A 10,940-nucleotide genomic window follows, 5' to 3' on the forward strand; every position below is an offset into this window, starting at 1 on the left:
AGCTAATTTTTGTATTTTTAGTAGAGACATGGTTTCACCATGTTGGCCAGGCTGGTCTCGAACTCCTGACCTCAGGTGATCCGCCCACCTCCGCCTCCCATAGTGCTCGGATTGTAGGCATGAGCCACCGCGCCCGGCCCACACTACGATTTTTAACACAAGATGTGCCCTTTATAATAACTCACTAGGGGCAGGAGAAAAGAGAGGTCATGGCCTGAGGCTTGGGACCACCACACCCCAGTTCCTGCACTGGAAAATTACAGGCTCGTTAAGGACCCAGAGCCCCTTCCAGGGCCACCCTGTTGGTCGAGAAGGGAGAACTTAGACTCTTAAATTACAATTTGAAAAGATGGCTGCTAATATATATATTAGAAACAGTAAGAACTGTTGTATTTGAAACAGAACTAAACTTTCTTCCTCTAACTTCTGCCATGAAGTGATTTAAAAATATTTTTTTGGCCAGGCACAGTGGCTCACGCCTGTAATCCCAGCATTTTGGAGGCCAAGGCAGGAGGATCACTTGAGCCCTAGAGTTGGAGACCAGCCTGGGCAACATAGTGAAACCCTGTCTCCACAAAAAAAATTTTAAATTAGCCAAGCGTGGTGGCCCGCCCCTGTAGTCTCAACTAAGGAGGCTGAGAAGAGAGGATCAACTTGAACCGGGGAGGCAGAGGTTGCAGTGAGCCAAGATCACGCCACTGCATTCTAGCCTGGAGTGCCAGGCTGTCTCAAGAAATACGTATTTTTTTCACTTTTAAAAAAGGCAGTCAAATTTAGCAGTGTGGGGGTTGAATGCCAACTATAGTGACACTAAGGTTAATTAGTTCTGACATCCCACTGCCATTCAGACCAGCCTGGAGGTGATGTTTCATGGAGGATGGGCATGACACTGCTGATGACTCCCCTGAACTGCTGGGTGTCTTAACACCATCACCTACTGAGTTCAGAATGGGCATCTGACCCCCCAAGCCCCATCTCTTCCTCTGTCAACCCTTTTTTCAGTTAAAGCGGCTCCATCCTTCCAGGTGCTTGGGCCAGAACTTGAAACCACTGACTCCTTTCTTATTCCCCACATCCAATGCTTCAGCAAATCCTGTTAGCTGTGCCTTCAGAGCACCTCCAGAATCTGACTGGACCCACGCCCATCTCACCACCACTTTGGTCCTGTTTTATTTATTTTTTGAAATGGGGAGTCTCACTCTTTCTCCCAGGCTGGAGTGCAGTGGTGTAATCTTGGCTGACTGCAGTCTCCACCTCCTGGGTTCTGCCTCAGTCTCCTGAGTAGCTGGGACTATAGGCGCATGCCACCATGCCTGGCTGATTTCTTTTTTTCTTTTTTTTTTTTTTTTTTTTTTGAGGTGGAGTTTTGCTCTTGTTGCCCAGGCTGGAGTGCAGTGGCCTGATCTCGGCTCACTGCAACCTCCGCCTCCTGGGTTCAAGTGATTCTCCTGCCTCTGCCTACCGAGTAGCTGGGATTACAGGCATGCACCACCACGCCCGGCTTATTTTTGTATTTTTAGTAGAGACAGGGTTTCTCCATGTTGGTCAGGCTGGTCTTGAAATCCCGACCTCAGGCGATCTGCCCGCCTCGGCCTCCCAAAGTGCTGGGATTACAGGCATGAGCCGCCGCACCCGGCTAATTTCTATATTTTTTAGTAGAGACGGGGTTTTAGCATGTTGCCCAGGCTGGTCTCAAAACTCCTGACCACAAGTGATCCACCCGCTTTGGCTTCTCAAAGTGCTGGGATTACAGCATGAGCCACCGGGCCTGACCTGGTCCTGTTTTAGATTTTAAGACTCCAAAATAACAACCAAATGCAACACACAATAAAAATAGGCATAAAAGCCTTTCAGCTGGAACTGCCGTCTTCCAGTAATTCGCCAAAATGACGAACACAAAGGGAAAGAGGAGAGACACCCGATATATGTTCTCTAGGCCTTTTAGAAAACATGCAGTTGTTCCTTTGGCCACGAATATGCGAATTGATAAGAAAGGTGACATTGTAGACATCAAAGAAATGTGTACTGTTCAAAAAGGAATGCCCCGTAAGTGTCACCATGGCTAGACTGGGAGAGTCTACAGTGTTCCCCAGCATGCTGTTGGCACTGTTGTAAACAAGTAAGGGCAAGATTCTTGCCAAGAGAATTAATGTGCATATTCAGCACACTAAGCACTCTAAGAGCCGAGACAGCTTCCTGAAACGCGTGAAGGAAAATGATCAGAAAAAGAGGGAAGCCAAAGAGAAAGGTACCTGGATTCAACTGAAGCGCCAGCCTGCTCCACCCAGAGAAGCACGCTGTGAGAACCAATGGGAAGGAGCTTGAGCTGCTGGAATCTCTTCCCTATGAATTCATGGCATCATAGGTGTTAAAAAAATAAAAGACCTCTGGACTAGAAAGAAAAAAAATAGGCATTAAAAAAACTATTTGGGGAACAACTGAAGAAATCTGAATACAGCTAGATACTAGAGGATATGCAATCATCATCCATTCTGGTTGTGGTGATGGACGAAGGAGAATGTGCTCAGAGAGGCAAACTGACAAGTACTTCTGTGAGTTCAACTGCCCTCAAAATAAAAAGCTTGGGATAAAAGAGTGACATGGACTGAGGATGGGCCGGGGCTTAGCAATGTGGAGGCCACTGGTGACCTTAATACGTATAGTTTTGCTAGAGTCATGGAGACAAAACCTGTCTGACGTAGGCCCAGTAGAGAACTACAAATGGTTATCAGCTGCTTCCCCGTGGTGCTCTGCTGCCAAGGACCATGAGCTGGAGAGGAAAAGCGGTCAGCAGAGCGGCTTGGCTTTAAGAAGGAGAAACAACTTGATTTTCACATGGGAATGATGGTCCTGGCCAAGCAGAAAACGAAGCTGATGGCAGGTCTTATTGCTCAGGTTTTTAGGAACAGGGTAAGTGGGATCCCACCACAAAGTCTGGCCAGTTACTTCCGGGCTTTTGCTTCATATATGCTTCCATCTGGTTGTAATCTTTTTCTTCCTTAGTGGTTAAGTACAAGGCATTTCCACAGCTAAAATAGTGCGGGAAGAGATCACCACACATATCAATGGGGAAATTTTCCCTCAGAGGGGAAGCAACTTCCCTAGGCCACCCCAGAAGCCAGGTCCACAGCCAGGATTGGGCCTCAAGCTCCTGTCTGTCTGGTGCCTTCTGCTTGGCTGTGGGGTTCTCTGGTTCAGGTGGTGATGGGTCAGCTGTGTTCTTACCTGTCCCCAAGGCTGGATCCTGGGCTGTCACCTCATTGATACATTGGGAAAGATGACGGCCTCCCCCATGAGAAGATGAAGCACATGGATGGTGCTGGAGGAACTAGGGGTGGGAGAGTTAGGGGGCAGGTGTGCTCCCCCACACTTCCTGCCCAGTGTTGTGACTTCTGCATTTCTGAGGTGAGCCTGGCACCAAAAGACACTGGGTCTAGACTTCCATCAGGTTCAAGTTCTGATTCCTGCCACTTCACTTCCTAGCTCTGTGGCCGTGGGTACACCTCACCCCTTCTAAGTCCACATCCTCTCCTAAAATACCGGCACTAGGAACACTGGCTCTGGTGGCAGTGAGGATGAGATGCCAGCAGAGGCACAGGTGCCTGGATGTGCAATGATGGCAGCAGGTCCATTCACCGAATACTGGGGACCTACCAGGTGCCAATGAGGAGAGAGTGACCTTGGGCCAGGCTGCCCAGGCAGAGCTGAGGAGCTGCTGCTCAGACAACTGCTGGGAGACCAAGGATGGTCCTGGACTCACGAGGAATGAGGAAGAAAGAGAAGCAATGCAAAAGAGTGGCAGTATTTTAATCAAGTCTCATTACAAAGGCAGAATTAGGAATGAGTCCCACCTAGCTTCCACACGCGTGGGCAGCAGCTGTCACACGGGCCTGTTGTGGCACTCAGCCCATGGCACAGACATATGCGGCTCAGGGCAAGAACCAGTGGGTGGGGCTCTGCACAGGAACCCTGACCTCGGGATGGGAGACCCAGCCTGCCCAACACTGCTCAGAGCCCCTCCCAACTCTGACAACGGGCTCAGGTCAGGACTCCCCGAAATCAGGCACCCTCCTGCCCCACTGCTGAGATCCCCAACAGGCCAGACCTAGCTTGGAAACTTTCTTCCACCTGGCTGGCCAGGAAGGCAGCAAACAGAGATGATGACTCGGAATGATGGGCTGTTCGGAAATGGCTAGGGAAACAACTGTTTTCCTACTGTCCTGGCTGGACCCACCCTGGGTTAATGAGCTTCCCAAGGAAGTCCTAGTGGCTCTGGGGTCCTGAAGTCCCCAAATGGGAACCTAGGCTGAGAGAAGCAAGGCTGTGAGGGCATCCAGAGGGCAGCCTCAGGTTTTGCTCCTGAGAACGGAGGGTGGCCCCAGAGGCTCAGGCGTGCTCAGTGGGGCCAGGGCCACCAGCATGGGAGTGGGCAGGGGTGGCCACCTGTAGGGGGCCAGCACTGGGCTCCGGGGACGCCAGCAGAGGGGCCGAGAGGCCATCAGCAGAGTCTGTGTCGAGGTCCAGCCTCCCGTAAGCTTCGCACAGAGGCAGATCATTAGCTTCGCAAAGGCTTGAGCTTTTCCACCACCAGAAACCCCAGGGAGAGACAGGAGCAGGCAGAGAGGAAAGCCAGGGAAGAGGAGAGCAAGACAGAAGCAGAGTTAAGAAAACACAACCACACCCCAGACCTGCCTTTCCCTTTCTCCACTCCTGCTCCATCTGTCCCGAGTCGGCAGGCCTGGCAGAGAGAGGGGGCCAGTGGTGAGAGCCACCCTAGCATTCTTAAAGGAGGAAGCCGCCCTGGCCCAACCACCAACAGCTGTGTGACCTCAGCAGGCCCTTCCTGCCCAGCCTCCACGTGGGCCTGTCCTAGCCTATGCCTCCCAGCTGGTGCTGGTCCCCCTCCTCTTGCAAAAAGCTGTCAGCCTGGCAGTCCTCCCTCCTCCCTGACTGCAGAAACCCCAGTGTCACTACACTGCAAAGAGCTCTCTGGGGGCAGAGACTGTGTCTTCTTTCTGGGTCTGTCCCTGCCTGAGACTTAGCCTGAAGGGGGCGACAGTTGGGAACACAGGCCCTGGCACTTCCCGGTAGCCAGGCAGCCTCCAGCAGGCGTCCACACCTCTTAACGCGGGGAATCCTCATGGCAGCCAGGATGCAGGTGAAGAGCTCAACTAGCCCTTCCCATGCCCGCAGCTGTGACAATCCACGCTCGCCTCTTTCTAACCTGCAGGCAGGGGCCCTGGCTTCCTCCCTTGCTCCTGCCCTCAGTGTTCAGTCTCAGAACCGTCCTGGGCACAGAGTGGCATCCCGAGGAAAGCGAATGAGAGGCAGAGCCAGAAAGAGCAACTAACAAGCAGAGAGGGGGCAGGCGAGCACAGAGGCACAGCTCATGCGGAACAGGGCAGGGCAGGGAGCGGAGCGCCCTTTGGGGGACCAGCAAGAAGAGGCAGAGGAAACTCAGCCCAGGCCTGGTTGCTTAAAGGCAATGTACAGAGGAGGCGGCAACTGCTTCTGCCACAGGAGCTGTGTGAGGCCCCCAGGGGGCGCTGGTGTGGACAGGATGCCTGCGGGAGGGGACACAGGCTGGCCTGGAAGCCCCTCTGGGTGAAGCGGAGGGACTGTTGGGGGAGGGCATGGGAAGCCTGGCACAGGTGTCCTGGGTTTGCACCCTGCTCTGCTGCAGGGCCGTGAGCAGGTTGCCTCTCTCCCTGCCCCAAGGCAAGGCAGGCAGGCTGAATTACAGGCCCACAGCTGCTCTGTCCAGGGGCCCTCAAGGACAGTGGTTGCCTCAAAGAGACGGACAAACTGAACAGCTGCGGAAGGAGATGCCCAGAAGGGTCTGAAACACCCCAGGACCCCTCTCAGCCACCCCAGTGTGGAGGAAATGCTGCCTCATGTCTGCTGAGTTAATGACTACTGGGGACCAAAGATTCCCTCAGAACCCCCTGGAAAACTCTAGAACTGCTGCAGCTGAGCAGTGCCACTGAGCCCAGGGCAGGGAAACCAAGCCCCAGGTCATGCTGGCTCTGGACATCTGTGGCTCCCAGCATGGCCACTGGGCAGAAAGGAGTATTTTAAATCCACCACCAGGAAGGAAAGGTTTGTCCAGGAGAAGGCACAAGATGGACATGGACTCTGCGTCTGCTGGACTGAATCTTGATTTTCTAAGCTAATGGGGCAGAGTGGAAGCCCTCCCTGTCTCCAGCCTAAGTTTCCCCCTAAGCAAATGATCCGTGGACTCTGATTTCTCAGGGCCCCTCCAGCTCAAACGGTTGAAGGTTTCAGCTTCTTACGTGGCCCCACAAGGGTCAGGATGATGGGTTTTGACCCTTCTGCATCCCCGGGACCCAGCACAGGGCCTGGCACATAGGTCGGCTCCAGCACCGTGGATAAGGCTGAGTGGGTCAGAAATTGGAGCTCCAATGGCTTTCAAGGCCATTCCCTACCTGGGCTTCATCCCCCATACTCCCATGACTGTCCCTGCCTCCACACTGGGGTTTGGTGACATCCACATGGAATTGCATCCCTGGTGCCCTGGACATAGGTGTGGACCTGACTGCCCAAGAGAGGCTGGCTCAGCCTTGGCTGAAATCTCTACATATGGATTCAGAAGCTAACAGGAGCAGCACAGCCCAAGAACGCACTGCCCGAGGAGGAAGGCTCTCGGAAGAGGGCCTGCAGGGGATACAGCCAGGCGCCTCCCTTCTCCAGACTTGGCCTATCCGACTGGCGTTGAGTCCTGTGGTTTTCATCACATTGCACTGTGGGAAAGGCCCAGGGCCCTGGCATATGATTGTGAATTGTCTGTCGGTCAAACGCTCTGGCCAGGAGCTCTGCTCTGAAACCCAGGCACGGCTCCACTGCTAAGACCAGCAAGAATTTGAAAAAGCAGAAGGTAGCCTTGCCTGCTGGCCAGGCCCAGGTAGGCAGGCTCCCACTCTGCATGGGGAGTCCAGCGCTATTTATACCTGGACGAGTAATACTCCTCCTCCAGCTCGTAGAGGTCAATGGAGATCTCATCTCGCAGCGTGATGAGCTTCCGGTCGCACTCCTCCTGCAGTGCACGCAGCTGCTGGTTGCGCTGGTCGATGGCCTCGTTCACGGAGGGGAAGTCATTGAGGATCAGGAACTGCTTGAGGTCAGACACCAGCTTCATCAGGGACTCGCCGGCTCGGACCTGTGGCCATCAGAACCAGGGCGGGCACAGGGTGAGGGAGGGCAGCGGCCTTGCCTACAGGTGGCTGATTCTGGGCAAGGGATGGCCTCTCTAGGAGCCTCAGCTTCCTCATCTGCAAAGTGGGACTCTACCACTGACCTCCACAGGTTCATGCGTGAGAATTAAGTGAGAAAACTGGGATGTCAGTTATGCAGGGCAGGCCCTCCCCTCCCGTCAGCCTCTGGCTTCCACTCCTGCAGGACTGGCCTCCAGTCCAATTATGCAGGTGCACATTCTGCTCATGAGAAACTCAAACCCATAAAACTGCGATCCCATTTTGCCTCCTGCCCCGGGGTAGGAGTAACATGGCTGCCAGCTGGGCGGAGCTCCTGTGGGACCTTTTTCCATGCATTTTGAGCCCCGGACGTGCACCTGCGGGAATTATCTGCTTGCTGTGTTTCTCCTGTGATCCGAAGGAGTCCAAAGGCGCCTACAGTTCCATTCAGCTGTTTGTCTTTTCACTCACAACTGACCTTAGGAACTCCTGAGTTAGCAGGAAGGGCTACCCTCTTTCTGGCCACTGCACGGCTACAGGACGGGCATGGGCGGCTCTCTGCCCAGTCCTCCTCCAAGTGCCCCACATGAGAACAGTCTCCTGAGAAATGATTTGCCCGCACCTCATTCTTTAAAGCTGCTGAGTGGTGAAACCAAAGCATCTCTACATTTGCCTCCTTCTGCTCCTCCTCGGGGGAAGAAGAGCAGACCAGCCCCAGAGCCCCCTCCACTCCACCCAGGAAACCCGAGGGGACTGATGCTCTTGGAGCGCAGGCCGTGCCCTCCACCCTGGCCACTCACGATGTTGGCGGCTCGCACATGCATCTCGTAATTGTCCTGTTCACCCTGAGTGGCCCGGGACACCTGCGTCTCGTCCTCAATCTGGGGGCAAACAAGAAAACCTAGAAATCAACCCAGCCAAGGCGTCCCTACCCCTGGCCCGGCCCAGCCCAGCTTACGGTAACTGTCATCTACCCAAGATGTCCACACTAGCCACAACCTGTCTGTGGTGCCGTCTACAGACCTAAGCTCTGTCAGCCAGACCTCTGACAAGGTTCAATTCCACCCTCTTTTGTTCTGGCCATGGGAGACAACATGCACCTTTGCTCAAGACAAATGGAGGCAACCCACGCTGCTTGCTGTGCTAGGTGCAGGGATGGGGGCTTATCTTGGCCCGGTCTTTTGGGCTGTGGGAGCCCTGTTTGGTAGGAAGCGTTGTCACTCGCTTGGCAACTGTTGGATGAGTGAAAGGATGAGGTAAGTTTTTTTTCAGCAACCATTTCCTGATCACTTCCCAGGTGCCAGGCTGTGTCACGCACTTGACCACCATTAGCCCATGCCAGTTTCACAGAAGCCTGGCCTGCCACCCCTGGTTTATAGGTGGCCAAGCGAGGCTTGGATGGGGCTTCCCAGCAGGCCTTGCAAGGCCTCAGCTCGGGGTGGGTGTCAGGTACCCTCAGTGGTTAAGACCCAGACTTCGTGGGTTCAAATCCTGGCTCAGCCAGTTATGAGCTGAGTGAACTTGGGCAAGTCACTAAGTCTCCTGGGCCTGGGTTTCCTCCTGAAATGAAGAGGACAACAGTGCCCACCTCACAGAGTCCTCATGAAGATTCAGCAGAACAGGCACAGATAACCTCACAACGTGGCTTGACACATGGCAAGCACTAAGTACATGCTAGCTTCCATCCTTATCATCATCGCTTATGGAGCCTGCCAGGTCTGCAGCAGCCAGGAGGGATCCAGCCCAATCTGATGCAGCTGTAGCTGCAGTGGACAGCAGGCTTGCAGGCCCCAGTGCTGACCGCTCCATCTGCCTGGAGGGTCCCCCCACTTCTCCCCTCAGTCTGCTTTTCTCCTGCTCATTGGCTGTGTGCCAGGCCCCGAGGTAACTGTTTTACACAGGTGAACTCACCAATCATCACAAGGACCCCACCATGCAGGAGAAACTGAGGCACTAAAAAGTGAAATCTCCATCCAAATCCATGCTGTTAGTAAGGGCTGGACATGCCATTATTTGGTTTATCTACTGACCAGCTCCCTGTGCTCTGGGTGCTTCCTGCCTGTAACACTATTCGCTGGCGCTGCTCAGCCCCTGGCCTCTCCTGTCTCCACCCCTTCCCAGACCCTGCTCCCCCCCACGCCCACCTTGGCGGTCTTGATGATCTCGGTGAAGTTGTCCATGATGGACTTAATGTCGTCCTTCAGCCGCTTGTTGTAGGACTGCAGCAGCGTCTCCTTGCTCTGAGGCAGGGCTCTCTGCTGGGCCATGGCCGAGCCTCAGGCAGCGCAGCGGGGAGACCTGGGACCTAGAGTGCAGCACAGACCTCTGAGTGCAGGCAGAGTCTACCCCAGCCACCCTCTATGCCCCAACCTTAGCAGAACACGCAGATTTCTGGGGATTCCCTTTCTGCCAAATAAAGTCAATCACTGAAACACAGATGAACTCATTCCATCAGCAGACACCGCAGGGGGTGCCAGGACTCTCCTCTGGCCCCGCCTTTGCCAGAGCAAGCTCATCCTGGAACTCCTGGCCAGCCCTCCAAGCCCCGTCCAGGGCTCCAGTCCAGACTTCACGTCCAGGCCCACAGCATGTCCCAGGGAGGCCTGCAAACTCAACACCAGCTCCCCGTCCCCAGCCTCTGGCTTAACTTCTTAGCCCGCCGCCACCCTCGCCACGCCCTCCCATCCGAGGAGTCCTTCCAATTCGACCCCCCAGCACCGCCTACATCCACGCTTTCCTTCCACTCCCACTCCGGCTGTCCCGCTCCAGACCTCATCCCTGCACTGCGGGCCCCGCTCCCTCTAGTCTCTGCGCGGCAGGGAAGAGGTCCTAAAAAGTGGTCATTCCGACCGGGCGCGGTGGCTCACGCCTGTAATCCCAGCACTTTGGGAGGCCGAGGCAGGGATCACCTGAGGTCAGGAGTTTGAGACTAGCCTGACCAACATGGTGAAACCCCGTCTCTACTAAAAATACAAAAATTAGCCGGGCGTGATGGCGGGCGCCTGTAATCCCAGCTACTCGGGAGGCTGAGGCAGGAGAATCGCTTGAACCCGGGAAGCATAGGTTGCAGTGAGCCGAAATCGCGCCACTGCACTCCAGCCTGGGCGACAGGGGAGACTACGTCTCCAAAAGAAAAAAAAAGGGGGGGTCATTCCACTCCCTCGCTTAACATCCCTCATGGTTCCCTGGTGCGCCGGGACAAGGGGCTCAAGTTCCGCGCCGCGCCTCTCGGCCTCTGCCCTGCAGCCGCACTGGACGGCCTCGGCGCTGGACCTGGGGCCGGGCCTTTGCGCGCGGTGCTCAGGGAGGGCCCGGGGCCCCCTAGGTTCGGAGTCTGGCGCACGGCCGAGCGAACTCCTGGACGCACTCGCATTGTTTGTGCCCACTTTTGGCGGGGTGGGGGAAACAAGTCACACGCAGGAAAGTGGATCTCCGACTCCAGCGCCTACGCACCCACCCACCCCCACTCCCGCCCACACACCCACCCCACCTCCATCCCCACGCCCCACCACACCCTCATACCCTCCCCAGCGCCCGCGCACCAGACGCGCGTCCGCCCGGTCGGCCTAGGGCGGGGTGGGCAAGTGCCTCTGCGACCCGCACTCTCCCGCGTCTCTCCCCCGGCCGGGCCCTCCCGCCGCAGTCTCTCTTCCCCGCCACGCCGCAGTCCGAAAACCTAGTCAGCCGCCGCAGCCTCTCGGCCCCGCCTCGATTTTTAGCTTTCTAGGA

General features: G+C 55.5%; 1 protein-coding gene across 4 annotated transcripts; it reads right to left on the reverse strand.

The window, feature by feature from the left end:
- Nucleotides 1–3,786: 3,786 nt before the first annotated feature.
- On the reverse strand, nucleotides 3,787–10,940 carry MED22 (mediator complex subunit 22). 4 transcript variants are annotated; one of them, XM_003276802.4, is made up of 5 exons: nucleotides 10,734–10,940; nucleotides 9,356–9,516; nucleotides 8,012–8,092; nucleotides 6,969–7,177; nucleotides 3,787–4,576 (listed from the first exon to the last, which is right to left on the reverse strand). In XM_003276802.4, the coding sequence occupies exons 2-5, from the start codon at nucleotides 9,476–9,478 to the stop codon at nucleotides 4,387–4,389; spliced, it is 603 nt and encodes a 200-aa protein (XP_003276850.1). In that variant the 5' UTR covers nucleotides 9,479–9,516; nucleotides 10,734–10,940; the 3' UTR covers nucleotides 3,787–4,386. The 4 variants fall into 4 exon arrangements, with proteins under 4 accessions (XP_003276850.1, XP_030673968.1, XP_012364267.1 ...); XM_030818108.1 differs by having other exon boundaries at nucleotides 10,754–10,933; XM_012508813.2 differs by lacking the exon at nucleotides 10,734–10,940 and adding an exon at nucleotides 9,983–10,102.

This window comes from Nomascus leucogenys, chromosome 8 (assembly GCF_006542625.1).
Source record: "Nomascus leucogenys isolate Asia chromosome 8, Asia_NLE_v1, whole genome shotgun sequence".
NCBI lineage: Eukaryota > Metazoa > Chordata > Mammalia > Primates > Hylobatidae > Nomascus > Nomascus leucogenys.

What these genes read in the sequence shown, in the direction of transcription:
- MED22 (XM_003276802.4), bottom strand. Translation starts at nt 9,478, where the DNA reads ATGGCCCAGCAGAGAGCCCTGCCTCAGAGCAAGGAGACGCTGCTGCAG. An exon ending in AGATCATCAAGACCGCCAAG is followed by an intron (nt 8,093 to 9,355) that starts GTGGGCGTGGGG and finishes GTTTGCCCCCAG; the next exon opens with ATTGAGGACGAGACGCAGGT. An exon ending in ATGTGCGAGCCGCCAACATC is followed by an intron (nt 7,178 to 8,011) that starts GTGAGTGGCCAG and finishes TGATGGCCACAG; the next exon opens with GTCCGAGCCGGCGAGTCCCT.